General features: G+C 48.0%; 1 protein-coding gene and 1 long non-coding RNA gene across 2 annotated transcripts in view; one reads left to right on the forward strand and one right to left on the reverse strand.

Annotated features, from left to right (window-relative positions):
• LOC131885125 (uncharacterized) overlaps positions 1-1,600 on the reverse strand; it is a 22,340-nt gene extending 20,740 nt beyond the window's left edge. Inside the window, exon 1 of the long non-coding RNA XR_009373797.1 lies at positions 953-1,600. This is a non-coding gene — a long non-coding RNA (uncharacterized LOC131885125). The remainder of the gene's footprint in view (positions 1-952) is intronic.
• An 830-nt stretch (positions 1,601-2,430) lies between these two features.
• LOC131885123 (serine-rich adhesin for platelets-like) lies at positions 2,431-22,228 on the forward strand. The gene is given in 14 exon segments (XM_059233065.1): positions 2,431-3,081; positions 6,903-7,218; positions 7,298-7,737; positions 7,809-8,126; positions 8,232-10,704; positions 10,802-10,989; positions 11,092-11,391; positions 11,638-11,808; positions 11,876-12,560; positions 17,687-17,989; positions 18,081-21,130; positions 21,234-21,556; positions 21,634-21,777; positions 21,866-22,228. Coding segments are annotated over 14 exon segments (9,276 nt in total). The 5' UTR covers positions 2,431-2,603; the 3' UTR covers positions 21,953-22,228.
• The last annotated feature ends 27 nt before the right edge of the window (positions 22,229-22,255 follow it).

Below are 22,255 nucleotides of genomic sequence, written 5' to 3' on the forward strand. Positions count from 1 at the left end.
ATCAGGACGGCGCCTAAAGGGGTGCGAGGGTTGAACACTTGGACAGTAAAAAAGGGGATGAGTTTTTTTCCCATATTGAGCTGCCCTCCAAAGGAATCCTCAATATTGTAGTTACTTTATGGCTACACACTCTAATAGATAGTGGATTAGTGTTGCCTTCACATTCCCACAAAAGTCCATTGTGGAGTCAGTAATAGGTCGTTGGAAACGCAATTTTTCTTTGTTTATTAGGTACTTTGGTTCGCTTTCATCTGATGCCATGTAAATTGGACCTCAATTTTTGAAGGAAAAGCTGATAAATAAAAGTCTGCATTTCGTTCTACATATTTTTAGCCCTTATACAAACATTAGAATTGGATTTCATGTTTGATAAAAATGTAAATCGAACATAATTCCCATATAGATTTGCTCTTTCTGACATCCTGACAATAAAGGATTTTTTTGCGAGGAGGGTTAGATTGATCATACTATTTCTAAAGTTCATAGAAAAACAAGCTTAAGTTTTCAAATGAGGAATATAATTGTTGTGAAAGTGAATTTGATGACACTTTTCTAATTTTAACTCAGTTTCTGAGTATTGACCTCGGTTTTTGCATTTTTAAAGAAGGAAAAGGAAAACATTTTTCCTTTAAAAAATGAGGCCTTCATTGGGCAAATAGATAGTATTCCATATTTAGCTCTGAAAATAAGGACATCATTCTGCTCTGTAATATTCAAACGTATCTAACTGACTCTCCAGATATCCATGTTTCATTTTAGACGAGTCATAGGCCACATATGGACTCTTAAGAGAGGAGACCACATGGTTTTCTTTCGCCCACGATGTTAAACCATGGTGTTGAACAAGGACAGTAGATCCAGTAAAAAGAAAACAAGTGCGCTTGTATTACATGTGTGTCCTAAAGCACGCATTTAGCACATTCATGCATGAAAGGTTTCTTTCATTGGTTACCTGGCAATTGTTTTGAGTTATCGCTTTGGGTTTCTCTGAAAAAAAAACGCTTTCACTTCAAAATCTAATCCATTCATGTACGATTTTGTGATCAATTCAGCTATCGTTTCATTTTTCATATTTTCTGAATTGCTACTTGTTATGAAGTTTATAAAAGAGGTAGGCATTATTTGAACTGCACAGGGTAGTACCGAAGTACAGTACACTAAATTTCAATTTTAGACGAACAGCTTCAATTAATTTGGCATCCAAGTTAGTCTAAGTTGTTGTTGCTTTAAGTTTTCTAGAAATATCATTCCACCATTGTAATGCATTCAAATAGATTAATGGATAATATGTAGCTCCGAGCCACAGCATGTCTACTTTGGTTTTTTTAGGACATTTCCACAGTGAAATTTATGGTTTCATAGCAGATACACGAGATGGCTTGAGAGTTTGTCCTTTAAGGCTCTTCTGAAATAAATATTGATTTCATTTTTTAACACATTATGTTTGGAGCAAATTTTGGTTTTATCATGGATACCTAATTGGCATTACTCAATAATTGAACTTCAACACATGTCAGAAGTTATTTTAGATGGCTTTGAGTTTTTTATTGGAAGCAAATGGCATCATTTGGTATTGATCCCGTATTTTGTACAATAACTTGACCGTTCATTTCAGTTCCAAATTATCATTTCAACACTCTACGGGAAAGGTTGGGTGATCACAAATGAGTGGCTTTTGTGGCTTTATAGTTCTGTGTTAAGGTAGAGCCTAAAGTATACTTTAGTCTCTATGTTAAGCGCTTGAATTAGAGTTCAAAGAGTTCCGTAAATGGAACGGTTCATGAAGCATTACATTTTAATAAACTGTCGGTGTTACTTGGCTCAACCGACGCAAGCTCCAAGCATCCGCTTCTCCGTCAAGCTGACTCATTGTGGGACTTATTTTCCCTACTTAAGAATTTTCTCTTGAAGCAAAAGACTTTGAAACCTTAGACAGGTTTGGGTCTAATATTGCGCTTTGCATCTTGGTTTTCAGTTCCTCTTGTGTATAGAAAGGTACCCCCGTAACAGCCCAAAATTGGTGCTGGCTTCGTCCGACAGTTGCTACTTAAATTTGAAGGAGGCACTACTAGGCCAACAGTTTAAACCGTTTGGGTAGCTCATGGAATAGCTACATTTGAATTTGAAAAGTCAAAAGTCAACAGGCTCTCCGGGTGTGTGCGCCCTCACTAAATCTTAGGACCCGTGCCCATGGATGGCGCCCAACCTCGGACGAAGTTAATAAGAAGCCTGGGAAACCCTCTCAATGAGTGGACATTAAGGTTGTTTGATGACAGTCCCTGTTTGACTCAAACCAGCCTGACCTTGGCTCAAAGGACACTTTCGCTCATTCGACCGTACTTTTCGATAGTTCAACTACTATTACGAGGAATGTCTCTTTTTCAGCTGAACGCGTGAACGTCAGCGACGTCAGCCCCGCCGCGCCGTCTTTTCCGCGCACCCACACCTCGCCTAACAGACTTCCCCCGGGCTCGACTTCTTTCTCCGGGCCTGGCCAAGAGCCTGGGCCTCTTCTCCCTTCTCCTCCTCCTTGTCATCCTTCTCTTCCTTCTCCTCCGCTTCTGCCTTCTCGTGCGCGTGTTCCCGTTTCCAGTGAGCCGCTGATGCTGGCCAGTCCTCAGCAGCCTCCCAATCATAACAACAACAATAAACAGCTTAGCTTAGCTCAAGGCGCTGACCCTCCTTCTCCGCCCACCGCACCACAACATCCCTACCAACAAGGCCCAGGAGCACAACCACGAGAAGGCCCGCCTTTGTCCCACCTGCCCCAGGGTCTCGAGGGCCCTAAAACCGATCCACAAACCACTCAAAGGGCGGCCAGTCGCCCACCTGACCCCATACCCGCCCTCACGCCCACGTCAACCCATCAAGTCGGTGGCCCCCGGATCCCCCCGCAGCAGGGGCAGCCCCGGCTGGGCCGCCAGTCTCGAACAGGTCCACCTTCGGTCTGGCGTCCGACAGTCACCCGCCCCATATCATTGGAAGCGTCGGACTTGTTGGCTCACTCTCGGGCCTCCATTCTAGGCCTACCCGGCGGTACGCCTAGTCCACATGAGCATGTTGTCCCATATCCCGCCTCTGGTAAGCCTATCTTGATTATTCGAGTCGATCCCTGCCAGAGCATATGCCTGACTTTGCCTGGTGTCGTGTGTGGCCTTCGCTCATTGAAGGTCCAGCGTCCAATTAATTGTCTCATATGCATGGTCTTCGAGTCTTCCGTCGATCAAGGGATAAGAGAGCCAGAGGGGGGCAGGAATCGAACCGATGGTTGAATACTTTGATGAGAGTGAAAGTTGGGCTTGTTTCGGTCAGGGGACTCTTAGCAGCGAGTTCGACAGTGAAGACCCCGATCTTAAACTAGTTCTTGAGTTCAGGCAGTCTTCAAACTGGCCTTATCCTTTTGTCTGGCTTGGTTTTTATTTGATTGATCCGATGTGTCAGGCAGGCCAGACTGCGAGCACTTTCGAGGCCCATCAGGAAAGCCAGACCAGACGTACGAACAACGTAGGGATGTTGGCTGCTCTAGAAACCCACCCCTCACGTAAGAACCCCAAAAGCGTCCAATAATGAGCCAGACTTTGGTTTCTGTGGATTGTGCTCATGCAATTGGTTGTGATCATTCGTGCAGGAATGAGAGTGCCACAACATGGGATTCAATATATTACAATACTTCTGATACACAATAATCCAATGTTGAATGCCGTCTGGGCTTGGGTATGGAAGCATGACTGCCTCCATGTTTCTCCTTGAACTTATCATGGTTTGAGCCCTACGCTTTAAAATAAAGGTTTGTGTGTGTGTGTGTGTGTGTTTGCTGTGTCCAATTTCCGTCCAGTGACCACCAGCCGTCACAAGGTTGGCTGTCGCTCTCAGCTGAGTGACCCACTTGCGTCACTTATTTTAGAATCAAGTGCCCATGAAAAAAAATTGTCATGTACGCGTAGGCTCGTTTGGTCCGAAGTTGAAGCACTTGACAGATCCGAAGATTTGCGCCATCATTTGACGTTGAAAGCATCAGATAACGTCTTCCCTGGCGTTCTTCCGGAAAAAGGTGTTGTTTGCCAATATCCAGGGAGTAACATTTGTGTACGGATGCAGTCTTGCCTGCGAATACACCCTCCATGTGTGCCTCGATGAAGGCGTGTACTTGTATTTGTCGTCAGGCAATAATATTGTCATCAACCACAAAAGGATGTCCACCCGAGATGATCTCATTGTAACGTCTTCAATGCCGTGTTTGGCCAAGATCGCATTGGTTGTTGGGGCGGAAGTGATGCAAGCCGTTGGCTGGATGGCTTTGACTGTACTAAAGCCCCTCCCGCGTTTCCAATCGCCAAATTGGGCCACTCCAACGATTCCACCAAACACCCGCATGACAAACATCCCGCCTCTAATGAAGGAGTCGATCCAAACCCGGTTTTTCTTGAAAAACCAACGATGAGTGTCGAATGGTCCTCCTTTGTGATAGGTTGACTAGGCTGCCCACCTTTTTGTGAATTCTGTCATTCATTCATAATCAATTCAGAAGCGTTGAGGAAGAAAGTTGAGAAAGAAGAGGGAAAAGCCAGTCTGGAACAGATTTTTCGAACCGTTTCTTCGACGTCGGCAAATAACTGGTTATTATAGCGATCAATAGATTCTTTCCGGATCGTCCTTTTTTTGATGCAATCATTGTCTGGTTCTCGTGGATATTGACTACGACTTCACCGAGACTCGGCCAATTGTTCTCCTAATTCCCGAAAAAACGCTCAAAAGAGAGCAGACAGTGGACACTGTTGGCTTTGTCTCTCCTTTTATGTATGAATTCTCATGGTTACTCGCCCAGTATTCAAAGTGTGGAGGTGGTTCCTTCGGCCCACCAATAATACTCGTAATAATAGCTCGTAGCCATCGTCGTTTCAAACAGGGTGTCTCGAATTTAATTGGCGTTATCCAGTTTTTTGGCAAACGGTACTAGCGGTCCCCATGATCATTCGATCATCAAGTAAGTTCACAGCCAACAATCTGTGCTAAAAAGACAGGACACGAATTGAACTAGATTGAACTACTATCATCCTGCGTGAACAAAGTTTCTCTCCGCCATTTTCTGGTCCAAGGGTTGATGCTCTACAGACAGCATTGGTTGTCCTTCGCAAAATTGATTGCCTTCTCTCTCGGAAGGACTACACCAAAAAAGCAACCCAGTTGCATCTCAATTCAAATTGCCAACGGGTGCGTACCTGAAGATGATGAGGCACCAAATCCCAATCTCTCTGGAAGTGGGCCTGTAAAATCCAAAATCCCCCCTGTCTCATTGCCAAAGACGAGATTTGTTCTCCCCACATGATGTGTGCGTGTGTGTGCTTAGCGTCTGGTGGTGATGGTGCGTACTGTATACGTAAGAAGTGCTGTTGCTCCTGCCCATCAAGATCCCAGAGGCCATGTTCTTGTCGTCGTCCAAGGTGATCGAGTGGGTTAACATTACGTACGTACGTACGTACGTACTGACGTACTGACGTACCCACCCCGGACTTCGAGAAGACCTCTTGAACGTTGGTAAAATACTCGCGAGTGTCTGAGGGAAAGACTGAAGAACAACCAACCATCAACCAACAGACCGACCGACCAACCAACCCACCCACCCATGAACGCATGAAGTAACGAAATAAAAAGAAAGAAAGATCCCTTCCAAAACCAACCAAGAGGGCCCGTCCGTCGTTCTTTCAGGCACTTCATTGAATCGATCTTCTGGGCCAGATGATGAGAGGAGCCTGACACTAACTACTCCACCGCCGCCGCCACCACCATCGTCAACAACCAACTGGATAGAGAGAGAGACACCTAAACCAACCTTAGGTCCAAAGCAGCACGTTCGTGCATACGTACATACGTACGTACATGTGAATGGTGACTCAGCCTCCAAACCGCCTAAAGCGTTCGTTTTTTGGTCTTGTCCTCGGACTCATTGGTGCACACATTGGACAGTGATTTCAACTTGTGCTTGGGTCTGAAAATAGAATGTTACGCTTCACCTTTCATCTCCTTGGGATCCGAAATCTCACGGACTGTGCCTGTTGGAACAATCGTCTTTCTTCATCCCTCGGAGTCAGTTTCCTGTGTCGAACCAAATTTGAGGCTAGCTTGATGAGTGAATGATATTTGCGTGAGTGAGTGAGTGAGTGAGTGAGTGAGATAGTGAGTAAGGGACTGTGCGAGCGACTGCGGGTACCTTGAAGCATTTTTTTAAACTGTCGTGCATCGGTCTCTGAATGCGTGGGCGTAAAGTGCAAAATCCTGATTCGCCTTGGGATCTTCACCGTTCTTTTTAACTGTTGTTGTTATCCTGGTCGGAGTTCATGTGCCGTGTGTGCAACAACATCATCCATTAAGTGACTCGAATTGCTCAAAGCATGACGACTGTGAGCAATAACGAGTCCAACAATGGCATGAAGGCCAGACAGACCTTTCTTTGGAGCACGCCCTTTTTCGATATCGAGTTCGTGGACATTAAAACCAAACGAGCGGGCAAGCGAAGTGGTCTTCCGATTAATAGTGCTTTTAACAAAAATCTACCCCTTGGCAGCAAAGGTACTTCTCATCTACTCGTACAAACAGTAATCTCTGTCGACTTCATAATGACTGAACAACATGATGCCATCTTTGATCACTGAGCTGTGCCAGTCTTGTCGCCATTCAAATGAGTGACGGTTCCACCTGAGCGAAAACAGATCGACAACACAAATATAAATGTGTCTTTCATTTGGCTGTGGTGTGTGTTTATATTTTGTGAGGAGGCCTCCTCCGTGCATGGCTTCCCTCTTGTGCACTCAAATCTACCAGGGCCATCCTCATGGCATTCGATCCTTATCAGTTTTTCCCCCTTCAAATTTGCCCTAAGAGGAGAACAATCTTCTTTCTTTCAGACGCTCAGTTTCCAAGCGACCATGACCGGGAACGCCGTCAAAGGAGTCGGAGTCTTCGTCGAGAAACCAGGCGAAGACGTGAACTAAGTGCTGGAGCTCCGTCCTCGGCCAATTTGATCCAAAGCAACCCTGAGTTGAGACGGAGGACAATGGCCCCGCCCAAGATGGACTCCGGGACCGATGGAGGCGGCTCCAAAAGTGAGCGAATGGCCAAGTACAAGGAGGAGAGGAGGAAGCAATTAGCCTCCCAAATCGCGAGTCGACTCAGTCAATCTGCTGCCAGTTCATCCAGTGAAGAGGAAAATGATTCCGCCAGGTGAGATTGAAAACCAATTGAGACTTCAAAGAGTGCCAAACAATTCACAGGGGATGTCTTTGTCATTGGACGCTTCTAGGAACTATCAATCCTATTCGAGATTTCGCCGAAGGAGGAAGCGCGACGGCGCCACTCCTCCTTCCTCGTCCAACAATTCCACGTCCCAATTGGCAATAGGCGAACCAGCCGTGGTTCGCCGGTCCAGTTCACTTCGCCAGACCCGCACTGCCCATGAGAGCCAGACTTTGGCCTCAAGAGATGTGTCCTCACCCGAACACATCTATCAAGAGATTGGGGAGCTGGGCTCCGGCGGCCTTGGCCACAACAATGGCCGAGGAGCCCCAGCTCCCGCAGCTCCCTTTTCGGCCTCCGCCAAGCTTCAGCCTCGTTATGTTTCCCGCGAGCATATTGTCATAAAGTCCGAGGAAGTCCGCCAAACTAGTCCAGACGACTCTAAACTCCGGGCCACCCCTCCAGTGCCTGCCCCCAGAAGAAGAGACGTGAATAAGGGTCGGAAAGGTAAGGATCGAGAAGAGGGTTTAATGTACCCTTGATGAGCATGTATTTGCCCGACTTGATTTTATCCACAGATCCCACCAAAGAGCGAGATGCCTTGTCCATGGTAGAGCCCGCCAAAGTATCCCTGTTTGGTCTTGAGGAACGGCAATTCCAACCGATCAAAGCCAGCTCTTTGCAAGGCCTTAGTGGGTCTTCGAGGAATTCGTTCCGGGACTCTTCCTCACCTGGCGGGGGTGGATCCGAATCGTTACTGTCTCATCATCGGAGTTCCCCCTCATATCTGCGTAAAGCATTGGAAGGCAATTCGTCCAAGGTCCCCGTAGCTCCGACTTCTTACTCAAGTGAGGAGATTCTCTTTCAAGCGGCTAGTGACCTTCAAGGCCTTAATGGTAAGGATATAGTTCCTGAGCAAGATCTCATAGCTAAGAGGCATCTTTTGCTCATTCTTCTTCTTCTTCTTATTCTTCTTCTTATTATTATTTTTAATTTTCTAGGTCAAGTCAGAACGAGGAAACGATCGGAGATGCCCTCCCAAGTTGGAGATGAGTCCATTAGGGCATCCACTGCCTCTGAAGACTGCGAAACCCATCCCAATTCGAAGACAAAAACAAGAGAAAGCCCCCTGATGATGAAGAAGCCACCCGCCCCCAAACGGAATTCTCCGAAGAGTGTCACATCCGATGAAGAGATCTTGTCCTTGGCTCGCAACAAAGGAGCCCCTAACACCACCAATGCTGCCGCCGCCGATTTGAAATTGACCATGATTTCTGGATCTCAGAGTCCCGGGAGCTGCATTACGAGCCCTGGATCGGCCGGATCGGCCACCAAACCGCCCATGTTTCCTACCGAATCCGAAAAGAGCTCCCCGATCTTGGGCGTTCAACCGGGATGTGCTACTAGTCCAGTGAAGCCTCAGCTCAGAAAAACGGGCACCGATGGCTCGGCCGCCAATTTCTTGCGTCGAAAAGATACTTCCTTGAATGAGACCACGCCCGCATTTGTGAAGGAATTTGCCGGTGTGCTCAAGCGGCGAAGTTCCACCGGAGTCATTAGCCACTTCAATCCCAATGAGCATGCTCCACCTCGTCCGGATCAAGCTGAGGGTGCCCACGAGTCTGCCAGACGACCCCACAGCGCTCATTTGTCGTCACCATCATCGTCGGCGTCGTCATCATCATCATCATCAACATCGTCGTCGTCGTCGTCGTCGTCGTCTTCTTCCTCTTCTTCTTTATTGGTGAGGAAATTGTCATTGGTTCAGGATGGCAATGGAACGTCGAAGGGAGCTGACAACGAATTCATGTCCAAGTTTGAAGCCTTATCGTCACGAGCAGAGGCCGCCTTGAGAATGGTTGACGGCCTCGATGTTGTGAATGATCCTTCGGATGATGAGGTGGCTTTCAATGAAGATGAAGTGCTTAAAACGTGCCAGGATTTCATCAATGACTACAATCACAAGTCCCAACATCGAAGCTATAGGGAGGCAAGGTCCCGACCCGTGGCACACCCTCGCGAATCTCTTAAATTGAAGTCTGTGGACATTGTCAGTAGTAGTAACATTAGTAGTAGTAGTAATGGCGCCGGTCAAAACGGTGCTCAGAGTAGCCATAACTACAGCGACACTAGTAGCGCAGAGATGTCCGCGAATGGATCCAAGAAGCAGAGACACAGGTCGTCGTCTTTGACTCTATTCGATCACCGGAGTCCTTCAGGCGAGGCTGCCTTTCCCATGACCATGACCTATGGCGGCGAAAGTGGCTCCCCGGTCAAACCGATTCTCAAAAAAAGCACCGAGGACCTGCTCGAATCGGCTGTGAAACCTATTTTGAAGATGACCGAGTTCACCGGCAGTGGAATCCTGAAGAAGCGCTCGAGCCACACAGATGATCCAGGGACCAACCCGAGCAAAGGAGAACACGTGCGAATCCAAGCTCCGAGTCCGGTGTGTTCCGAGGTGCCCAACTCGATTCTGCGGAGTCGAAACAACTCGATCTGCGAGTCCAGTCGTGCCTCCTCCCCGGACAACTTGCCCCCGTCCATTTTGAAGAAACGCTCGAGTATTGAAGAGCTGGACGATCTCTCCAGTCATTGGATGTCGTCAGAGCCAGCTCAGCAGCCACCCGGGATCCTGAAACGGAAATTCAGTAGTGCGGCCACCAGTCGAAGTCATAGTCCGGAGTTCTCGGAATATCGCAGTACGCTCTCTTCGCGTTCGAGTCCCGAGCCCCAACCCCAAGGGATCCTGAAGCGGAAGTACAGTAGTGCCGGTTCTCGGTCCCACAGTCCGGATGCTTTCCTCTCGGACCATCGAGCCCATTCGTCCCGTTCTAGTCCTGAGCCTCCACCCCAAGGGATCCTCAAGCGCAAGTACAGCAGTGCCCATGCCAGTCGATCTCATAGTCCTGAGATCTCGTTGGATGGCTCGCGATTGCAGATTTCGTCCATTCTGAAGAAGCAAACGGGCAGCTTGGAGTGCTTAGAGGTCAGTCAGGAGACGGACAAGATCAAGTCGATCTTGAAGAAGCGCTCCAATACGAATGGGGCCAGCACCGACGACGACCTGGACGTGGATGAAGCTAGCAGTTCCCGACCACCTCGATCGATACTGAAGAGCCGCAAATCTGAAGAGAGTTTGAGCCCTCTGAGTGATTGTGCTCCAATGAGGTCATCTGAGACCGACTCCGAGAACAATCCGAACCCGAAACCCATTCTGGTCTTGAGGCGAAAGAAGTCCGAGGAGAACATTCTGGCCAATTTGACGGATCCAAGTGAGTTGACCGTCACCTCCGTGGTCACAAGAAAGGCTCCCTTGGCCTCGTCTCACGAGGACAAAGGTGAGCCTCTGGGCGAGGGCGAGACCAAACCCAGGCCCATTTTGAAAAACAAGGAATCCAAAGACGATCTGACCCAAGGAGGTGTATTGAGGAGGGGAACCGAAAAGGTCCTCATATCTCCAACCACGCCCGAGTAAGTTGACTCGATCATTTCGTGTCGAGAAATCGCAAATAGTGTCTCAAGATTGATCCGTTTGATAATTCATTGACTGCTCATCCTCTCCCTCCAGGACGAGACCGTCCTCCATCTTGAAAGGGGCTTCCTCCTCCTCGTCCTTGGACACGTCGTCCAAGATGACTTGTTCCTTACCTTTCGGCGAGGTTCACAAGACACCTTTTGACCTCGAATCCCGAGGCGAACCAGATTCTCATGAATTGACGTTGACACCGGGGGGCGCATCTCGTTCCTCCATGGATGGTAAGCCTAAACCCACGAACCATTCTCTCTCCTTTTCTAACCCAACTCGCTCATTTGTCGACAATGTTGCCAATGATTCCATTTCAAATTTGATGTTGGCAGATCCCAGCAAGCTTAGCCTCATTGAGCGCGTCCAATTGTTCTCCTCCTCTTCTTTGTCATCAACCTCAACCGATGCCACCTCGAGCCCTTCCCCTTTGATCCTGGATCACAAAACCCCACCCAAATCTCCTCACTCCCCATCGTCTCAAACGTCGAGTCGAGCCCGTCGACGTCTCCTTGCTTCCCGCTACCAAACCCAACCCATCACGATTGACGAGGTCCAAGAAGCGGCTAGGGTCCAACGTGGCCCAGGGGTCATTTCGTCCTCTGCTTCAGATTTCAAAGAGAAATTCCAAATAGGTGTGAACCCCCAGAATTGACACTCACTAGCGAGAAACACAAACACACCTTCGCTTGATAGCTGACTGCCGATATCGCTAACGTTCTGACCAAGACTTGGTGTTGGCCCACACGTGTTCCGTTGAAGTAATCAAGATACTTTGGGGTGCTTAAGGCGCTTGGTGATGGGAATAGGGATTTGCGTGCATGAATATGCAAGCACCGACAGATTGAATGCGTTGTTTATTTTGGGCGTTTGTTTTCCAGGGACGTCGGTCAAAGCCATGAAATCATTATTCAGTCAGTCATCTTCCACCGCCGAGTCAGGAGCCTCATTTTCTCGGGGACATTCCACCTCCGGCCTTAGACGCACCGAGTCAGCCAAATCATCGTCATCCCAACGGATCATGAAGAACGAGCGGACCAATCAAACCATTGGTAATAAATGGCTATTAGCTTTGGGTTTTGATTTTCAACCGTCACCTCTTTTCGTTGTTCATTGCAGAAGATCTCTGTCTCAGTCCCGGTCGGAAGTCCTTGGATCCCAACTCTCCTATGGAATCCATCGAACCCTCGGAGGCTCCTTTCGCCCCGAATCGGAGTCGCCGAAAGAGTTTGGTCAAGTACGAGTCCGTGGACGCGTTTGAATCCACGGCCTCGCCCATCAGTGCCAGTCGCTCCAACCTCCGAGGCGTGCTCAAAAAGGACTCGAGCTATGACGAGACCCTCCGCCCTATTCTGAAGAATGCGGATGAGTCCGCACCCGATCCGGACCCCAACGCGGCCAAGCCGCCACTCAAAATGTGCGGCTAGAGCTCGAACAACAGTAGCAGTGATGATTTGCCCAAGCGCAACCAATTCTCAGACGTGATCATTGATCCCGTGAAACCGCTCACGCCCCCGGCGGCAGTGAGCGGTGGTCCCACGCCCTCGTTTAGTCGCAAGTCCAGCTTGAAAGAGCTTCATGCTCGACAGCCTGTGATTCCTCTCTCGAACATCAAGATCTCGTCGGATGATCCGAACTTGGCCAGTAAATTGGAAGTGCTGTCCTCGCAAGCCCAAAGCATCCGGCGGTTGCAGGAGACGCAGGGCAGTTCGGCTCCTTCGGGTGAGGAATTCACCTTTGATTTGACGGTGGACAAGTCCAGTCATGAGCAACAGCCCAACAATCGATCGCTCCAATCACGACGGTAAGAACCATCTCCAGCAAGCTCGTTTTTGCTAATATTGTACACATTGAATGAACTGCGCAGAAATTGGCTTGGGTATGAGTAAGAGACGATTGCCGACCAGCAAATTGTAGGACGGTTTTTATTTTGTACTGTAACATCTTCTGATACATCGAGATTGTCAAGGAACGGTATCCTTGGAGGTGCTCCTCTCTAAGTAGAGCAGTGGAAATTTGAAAGAATGGATATCGTTCGAACGCTCTCTTTTACTTGCTGCTACTATTGCTGAAGTTCCTCATGAGTCGACATTATGTTATTTTTTTTCGGAATCGACGTTGAGCGGAAACGATGGAACTTTTTTTGAAGATCTGTTGCACTTTGTTTATATTTGCAATGGCTTCAGTTTGAGAAACACTTGTAAATGCTAGAGATTGCTCTTTTTATGAACAGACGCAAATGTAGCCACATTGATCACATATGAAGTGTTATTGCATTGCGATATGTTACATAGAAATTCATCAATTTGGGAGTTTCCTCCTTTGCCTTTAAATCCCTGCCTTCGGTTCTTTTTATGGATAACAACTCAACCAGTTTCTATTTTTATTCAAATTTGCGTTAACCGGAATCCGCCCTCCTTCGAGTTCAATGCCAAGTTCCGACTGAAAACTTTTGAGTCATACCTTTATGCTTGAGACCTGTTATTCGCTCAACCTCGATAGTCATCTCCAGCATAGGAATCAAAGCTTTAACGTGCCAAATATGACACCTTCTCAACATGCTCATTCATCTTTCTTTTGTGTTTTTTTTCTCTCTCTCCCTCCTTTCGCTGCAATCTAATGGAATCTTTGGGTACATCGCATTGTCTTTCTTCTTCTTCTTCTTCTTCTCGGCGGTGATGGTGGTGGTGGTGGGTATGCTATCAATTTTTGTCTGTCTGTCTGTCTGTCTGTCCGTCCGCCTTTGACTTGTTGGTTTGACTTGGCTGGGTTGACCATTTGGTGTGGTGAAGGTCATTGTTTGCCCGATCCTCAGCCAAGTCGCAAGAAAGTGGCTCCTCTTCACAAGCGCCATCCTCGCCAACCACGAGAAAAAATAATGCGGCCTTGATCATGGGCAGCATCACTAATATCACTAGCAACAACAGTAACAACAACAACAACACCAACCGCAGCCTTCAACAGCAACAATCACTACCAAATCCGGGCGCTCCTCCCAAAGAGAATTGCTCAAAAAGTCGCTTGTCCCATTTGAAGCGATCCAGTTTGCCGTGGGTCAAGTTCAAGCGATGAGACCACGACGACCACAACGACCACACCGACGACTCGTAGTACCTTCTTCCCACTACTAACCATCCAACACATCCATGTCGAAATATACCGAAAGAAAGAGAATCAATAGTGATAAGTATAAGTGATAAGGAAACGATGATACGTCGTAGACTAGGATCATTCACAGGAAGAGGAGGAGGAACCCCAACAACTCCTTGCTTACTTGCCAAAGCAAAGCTGAGTCATGGAATCGATTCCTTACGTCGTCGAGGATTTGTTGGATTCCACTTTTTTTTCTTCTCTTTATTTCTCCGTCTCTCTCACTCTGCTGCTGGTGCTACCAGTCAATCAAGATTGTACGGCGATAGTTCCTTGGAGGTTAATTGTGACCTCGGGCTTCCAACTCATTCGCTACACAATGAATGAGAGACAGAAAGACTGATAGACAAACCCTCACTCAACCGTCTTATCCATCCTGTGGGTATGTCCTAGGTACGTACGTACTACTAGCAGGACCAGCAGTACTTCACGGTCGTTATCGATAGCTTTGAAGCGCCCTTTCTTAATGGTCATAATGTCGTTTCATGGCATGACTCGCTAAGAACTAATTTTCATGGCAATGCCGAGTGCCTATATACATGCCAAACCACGTGCTTGAGTGTGAGTAATCTGGAGCTGCTCTGACAAGAACGCATTCTGTTGCTTGCACGGACCGTTGGCATTTTTGCTGAGGTATTTGCCAATAAGGTACTTAACCATATGTGCAATCCCATACGTCTTTGTCAATCCCAAATCATGCCCAATAATTGCTCGGTTTTTCGCCAAGCATGCCCCGACCACTTCGACTTCGACAACCACGGCGACGATTAGAATAAGAGCGAGCTCACAAAAAACCACGGACCTCTAGAGATCTGGACTGCGAACGGAAGCTAAAATTTCGTATCTCCTGAACCGTTGATCTTATTCCAAATAAGCACTTGATACGACCACAAGATCTGGTTGAAAAGATGTACTTGGCCAAATTTGAGCTCAAAATTATGCTTAGGGAACTCATGAGACATGGTCAAAGTTATGTAGTAAACACAACATAAAATTCGAATTTTCGGCCTGTTCTTGGTCAGCAAAATGAGCTTTTGACAACATAACTTTGAAACGATCCACTTGACAAGTAAACAATGTAGGAATGACCTACCTTTAATTGACGAGATCTACGTTTCTTATTTTATTACTTTTATTCAATAAGTGGCTCAGAGTTGCTATGACCCGATTTGGCAGGCTGATTTGCCGGTAAGCTCGTTCGCAGTCCATATTTCTAGAAGTCCGTGCATAAACACAGGGTGGTGGTTGAAATAGATTACGTTTGAGCTGAGACGTTGCAACCTTTGAATCGAAACGTATGGCACCCTGTTCCTCAAAAGATCCCTCCCAGGGATCGCATAGTTCCTGATGCCTTCGGTGTTGCTCAAGGTCAGACAGATTTTCATATCCAGTGCGAGCTTATCTTTTGTCATGTCACTTTGCATGTGGCAGACGAAGGTGAATCTGTTCTTGACCCGAGCGAGGCGTTCCACGAGCTAGCAGCATTTTCTCGAAGGTTCACATTACCAATCCCGCCGATGATCAAGTGGGTGGTCAAGGTCAGGCGTTCCTGGGGAGGAGGGGAGGAGGATGTGGAGTAGGCGTGAACAAAAACGTTATTTTCACATGCCATTCTCATCTCGAATTGTCTTACCCTCCATGCCCAGTAGTACTGCTCGATGGAGAGAGATTATAACTGTTGTTCGATTGGCTTAACCTCGAATCAATGGACAGCTAACAGCTACGACGTTTACGTTCAAGACACAACGGAGTAAGCCAGCAGAAGATTCAAGAGGCGACTCTAATCTCGTCGTTTTTGGCTAATCTGCCGGGCCTACGAGTGAGTGAGGACTCTCTGTCCATCCAATTGTCAGTCACGAATCCACAAGCAACAAGCTTGAAGCAACAAAACACAAAACAACCAGGATGTCTTGGGGTCCCCATCCAAATGGTCGGGCTTGGCATTCTAAAACTTTATGGTTTTTATCGTCGGTAGGTCAAGATGAGGTGGGGAATCTATGACTCTATGATAATGCGAGTGTTGTACATAATTCAAGGAGGAGGAAGGCCCCGGTTGAACAAGATTGCGTCGTCGTATCCTTTTGCCATGACTCAGGCAACGACCGAGTCAACAACAACAACAACAACGGCGGAATCTAGGGATCTCGTGATCTCGTGATAGTTTGGCTGAATTTATGATCCTTCTGCACTCAAAGCGACTTAATGGATATTATGCCTTTTGACGTGACGAAGGCTCTTATATCGATCTTGCTCAGGCTAGGCTCACTTATACACACACACACACACACACATGAGAACATGTCGTTGAGGCATGAGTCATGATCATCATCCGTCGTTCCCTTTTTTCTCTGTTAGCGCTCGATCTCCTAGTACATAGGAAAGGAAGGCACATCCATGCAACACATAACAACACTTGATAGGTGGTAGGTCCGTAGACAAGTAGACATTGAAAAAGATCCCTTTGAATAATGACAAGTACGACTCAGGCACAAGATTAATCCTTTTTTTTCTGGGCGAAGATGCTCATGCAGGTGCGTTGTTGCGCTTCTTGCAAACTTCCGAGTCCACCATGGACGGACGCAAGGGACCGCGTAATCATGGCTAAGTAACTTGACAGGGACTCCTACTTCCCCCCCCCCCTTTTTTCCTCCCCCAACGGTTGAATGTGCACGAGTGTGTCCCTCTCTCCCTTTGTAATTGTTTCGAATAACCTCGGCGAGAGATGAGCCGCGAAGCGCCCAGCCTCGGCCATTTCAGCCTCGGCCATTTCAGGCTCGCTTCAGACCGAGTAAGTGTGAGTAAGAAGTAGTAGAAGTGGCCGGCGAGGGATCAACCAACGATCCACGTCGCTCGGAACGCGCGCGTTCTTGTTGGTGTGATTCTGGATCCGAATTCCGGACACTCGAATCATCATCATCATCCAGCCAACAAACCAGCTATCCGCGAGTTCGAGTATAGAGTCAGTCAGAAGCGCGACTTGATGGTGCTTGGGGAAGGAATATTTCGTTTTGTTGTCCGTTCGTCCTGTTCCTTCTGGATAGGGTCGGTGAGAGAGGCAATAATCTCCTGGTAGATACCAGGAATCTCATCGGTGGGTCGTGCATGTTTCGCTTGGGTGTTTGTGGCAAGCCAAGAGGTGTGCTTGCTCATGTTGATGTTGGTGAGAGGCTCCTTTGGCTTTTTCTGCTCCGTCTTGGCCAATCTCAAATCTCAAATCACACAAACAAACAAACAAACAAACCTCTGCCAAGAAAGAACTCCTCCTCTCACGACATTCACACTTCTTCTCCCGAATGACTAGTCTCACTCTGGACCCGTCAGTCGTTGGCAAACAGTCAGTTCGTGAGACGATTGTCGACTCAATGCTCCTCTCCTTCAAGATCAAGCAAGACGACCAAGAGAGATTGGCTAACTAACATGGGTAGTGTTTGTGGCGTTGGTAGTGGTGGTAGTATTGGTGATGTTATTGCTGCTTTGGATGCTTGTGGACTTGTATGTATCGGTGTGATTGGCAGTTTCATGTGACCCGACCACCTCGTCAGTGTTGGAGACTGACGATTTTCCACTTCTTTCACACTTTTCTACTGATAGTAATACCTACTGACTACTTATCAATCAAGTACGTACATACAACATACCTGTGTATGTACCTATAGTAAACGTACAATTTGATTGTCACGCTCACTCTCACTCACTCCATCCGTGCAGTTGTGTATTGACCGACTTACTCGATTTTTGAATAACCTCGTGAACATGTGTATTTGAATATTTGAATTGCAGTGTGCTCCGCAATTCAAGCCTTCGACTGAATAGCAGTGAAGAGGCCACCCAACTCTCTTCGTCCTCATCATCCTCATCAACCTCATCAACGAGTGACCTGAATCCCGAGGCGTATTATCAGTTGTCGTCCAAAGCCCAGGATCCGGGCGTAGTGTTTCATCGCTCCGCCCCTCAAGTCTGTGATAATCAATCATTACTTAGTGACCTCAAAGACAGTGGGGACGTTGAGAAGCGCGAAACCATCACCATGGAGAGAAACAAGAAGATCTCCATTGGCGGAAGTGGAGGTGGCATCACCGAAAGGTGCGAATCCGTTATTCTGAAAGGCCCTTTTCAGTCGTGTCAGAAATGAATTGATTGTAATTTGCTAACCCGAATATCCCTTTTTTTTTAGATTGGCCGCCTTGAAAAGGAGTGGGGAGGAGGATTGGAAGAAGAAGGTGCCCAAGCTTAACCCGGAGAAGGCTAGCCCCGTTCTGGACATCTTGAATAGCAACCGTGTTTTGACCAAGCAATCTTGTGATAAAGAGAACAATAGCCAATTGCATGCTTCCAACACCTCGTCCATCTCCTCATCCAGCCATAACTTGAATAACAAAACTGGCACGTCCGGTGGTTTCCTTCAAGAGCGAGTCAGTCAACTCAAGAAAGCCTCGAATTTTGATGCGCCGAGCAAGACTATTGCCATTATCGAAGATTATGATGACGCAGCTAAGGACGTCGTGCTCCGAGGCAAAAGACGCACTGAGCCTAATAAACGACCCGTCAGTATTGTTAGTGACCGCTTAAGCAAGCTGGAGATTTCAGGACAATCCTGGCAGAATCGAATCGGTGAGAAAGATGTGGGCAAATACACCGTGGCCGGGAAAATGCAAAGCGATCAACGGTCCAAATCCACCGTGGAGTCCCCCAATTTGTTGCACGTGACACCGGAGACCCGAGCGGTTTCCGTCAGTCCCAAGACCCCCCGCCGAACGCCCAATGAGGATTTGGATCGCCTTCACGTGGATCGGGTCAAGCAAACGCCCAAGTTGAGAACCTACACCGGCAACCAGGTCGACCTGTCGCAGATCAAACCCAACTCGAGGAGTTTGATCAAACCGGAGCTCACATTGGTCACTCATGAGGAGTTGAAGAGTGATCAAGGGTTGGACTCATTTTTCTCCTCCTTACGTTTGTCGTCCATCTCGATGGTGGAAAGCCAGGCGAGTCCTTCGCCCATGGCTGAACCGGCGGAGGAATTCGATTTTGATTCCATCGTGACGGTGGAGACCAGTCGATTGTCCATGCCCAAAAGAATATCTCGCGCTCAGCCCCATCGGCGAACCACGAGAAATCCCGTCAAGTCTCTTTCAGAACGAACCGATATCAAAATCCTGACCTTTTCCCACATGGAAGAACCTGGGGAAGTTCTTGCTCCCGCTTCACCCGAAGTCACCCTCCGAAGAGACCACAACCGGGCCAGTACCAACAGCAAGCACGCCCACTTGGCTGAGGAAGCTATTGCGGGTTTAGCGGCCACGGAGGATTTCTCCGCCGTTCAATTGCGGAAGAGCTCCAAATTAGACGAGAACCAGTCTAAATTCATTCCCTATAAGTCCCCAATGTTGATGCAAGTGAAGGGACGCCGATGTTGCCAGACCCGTTTGGTGAAGCCCGTGGCGGACTCGATCAATAGTGGAGATGCCTTCGTATTGGTGACCAACAAGCAGATCTTCAATTGGCAAGGACGTTATGCGAATGTCATCGAAAAATCCCGCTCGGCCGAGATTTCCGCCACCATCCTCAAGAAGGGGGATTTGGGATGCAAAAGGGCTGATCGGATTTACACTCTGGAAGAAGAAAAGCTCTTTGGATCATCCAAAGCTGAGAGAGAATTCTGGTCCATCCTCGGCGTCTCCGAAGACCGTTTGGAAAAGGAAGAGCCTTTGGCCAAGCCGGCCGGTCCAGCCTCGGAAGACGAAGAATTTGAATTGGCCATCAACGATCTGAACTTGGTTTGGGAGGTGGCCATTCACAACGGCGTGGAAGAGCTCATCCCTTGTGAGAAGGCCTGGGGTTGTATGCCCAAACATGAACTCCTCGACCCTGGTAAAGTGCTAGTCATCGATTTCGGTCCGGAGGCTTACACGTGGAATGGATCGAATGCCGGATCTGAGCTTCGTAAAGCGGGTCTGAATCTGCTGAAACAAGTCTGGGATTCCGGCTTTGATTTCTCCGGGGCCGATTGTTCGCATCCTCTCTTGGATCACCAAGTCCACGGAACCCGTCCCGATTGGGGCGTCATGGGCAAAATCATTCCGAACATGGAAACAATCTTGTTCAAGGAGAAATTCCTAGACTGGCCCGATCAAGCCAAAATCAGCCGAGTCAAACAGAGCGAGATCAAGCTCGCCAAAGCCATCGACAACAACCTGTTGGGAGAGATTGATGTGAGTCCCTACGATGCCGAGACCATGAACAATTGGATCGTGGAAGACCCTAACCTGGAATTGGAGAACTGTTTTCTGGGCCGAGGCCGTGGATACTATGACCAGAGTGAGAGGCGTCAATACGAGCTCGAGACCTTGTCCGTCCAAGTCCATCATGTGAACGAGTACAACATCACCGAGTTGCCGGAAGATTGGAGCGGTCAGTTCCACTCCGAAGACACCTATGTGGTTCGATGGATCTACAAGGTCTCTCTCACCGGACGAGATCTCAAAGGTCGACCTTCCAAGCATGCCGCCGTGGGTCGAGAACGATGTGCGTACTTCTTTTGGCAAGGCGCCGACTCCAAGACCACTGAGAAAGGGGCCTCGGCCTTGATGACCGTGGAAATGGACCGCGAGGAAGGACCGCAGCTGAGGGTGGACCATGGTAAGGAGCATGCCGCGTTCTTGAACATGTGGAACGGAAGCATGGTGATTTATCGTGGGAAACGAGCCAATCGATTATCCAGACAACAGCCGGAAAAGTCCCCCTGGCGACTGTTCATGCTTCGAGGCGAATGTCCCGAGGAGTCCTGTTTGGAAGAGGTGGGCGTGGGATGTGCCAATCTTCGAAGCATTGGATCGTTCGTCCTGGTCAATGTTGAGCAATGCGAGATATTCGTGTGGCAAGGGATCTCCTCCCCCGATCATAAACAAGCTATGGCTGTCCAAGCGGCTGAAAGACTGAAAGCCGTCTTGCCCGATGAAATGGGATTTCAATCCAAACGCGTGACGCTTCATATTGAGACTGAAGGACAAGAGAGTGGTACCGTGAAATCCGCTCTTGGCCTGCCCTCTAAAATGTACTTGAAGAACCTTCCGGGACCCTCGCACACCCCTCGACTTTTTCACATGAGCTCCGTCGCCACGGGCAGATTTGATGTGACTGAAATCGTGTGTCCCTTCCACAACGTGAAGGTCCTTAACACCATGCCGTTCAGTCAAAATGATCTCTACTCCTCGGATCAACCAGGTAAGACCAGGCAGGCCTCACGCGTGTGCATTAATTATCAAATCGATCGGATCAATGGCTGCTCAGTTTTGACCCCCTTTTGATATTACTTTGTTGCTTACAGCTCTGTTCTTGCTTGACGTGGGTAACAAGTTGTGGTTATGGCAAGGATTTTGGCCCGAGGTGCCCGATGATCCCAACTATGAGGCCAATGAGGACAATCCCAATAGTCAGAACAATAACATCACCGGCTCAGGAATGATCCGGTGGCATGCCGAAAGGCGGGCTGCCATGCAAACGGCTGTCGAGTACAGACGCTTGCGATACGGATTGGGATCCAGGGCTCCCAAGGCCGAACTGGTTTGGGCTGGTTGGGAACCTTTGGAATTCACGAACCTCTTCCCCATTTGGATTGATCAACCCGACGCCACACGGCTCAATGAAGAGGTGAGGAAATTACTTTTGAAAGAACGACGTGGCCGTCAAGGCCAGCCAGAGCTAATGGCAATTCGCTTCCAATTTAGTTTGTGAAACACGCTGACTTGGAAATGACTTTGGAAGCTCTAAGTAAGACTGAGTACTCGTGGGAGGAACTCCAACAGAGACCCTTGCCTGATGGAGTGGATCCGGCTAAATTGGAGCGATATCTAAGCGAAGACGAATTCCAGGTAAAGTCCACAGGCCGTTTGGATGTCTGCTCTTCTTGGCATTCATTCTTTACCTTCTATCCATCTACATAGTCCTTTCTAATTGCAGTCTCACTTTGGTTTTACCAAGAAAGATTTTATGACATTTCCACGATGGAAGCAGACCTCAATTCGCAAGGAGAAAGGACTCTTCTAATAATGGACGCAATCACCTCCACGAACGGCATTAATTCATTTAGTTGATTGATTAAATAGTTCATTTCTACTCCTTAACATGTTTGATCATGTTTGTCAGTTCAAGAGCCTTCAAAACACTTTGGACATCCCCCTCCTCTCTTACGTACTAATTTGAAAGTCAGATTCTCACCCCCACCCCAATTAACTTGACCAATCAACGCCATCTTAATACGTTTGATCCTGTTTTCATCCTTTTTGTACTGACTACTTAATAAATAAATGTGACTGTTTGAAACTCCATAATTGACAATCTAGGGTATGG

Source organism: Tigriopus californicus, chromosome 8 (genome assembly GCF_007210705.1).
Source record: "Tigriopus californicus strain San Diego chromosome 8, Tcal_SD_v2.1, whole genome shotgun sequence".
In the NCBI taxonomy this organism is placed as follows: Eukaryota; Metazoa; Arthropoda; class Copepoda; order Harpacticoida; family Harpacticidae; genus Tigriopus; species Tigriopus californicus.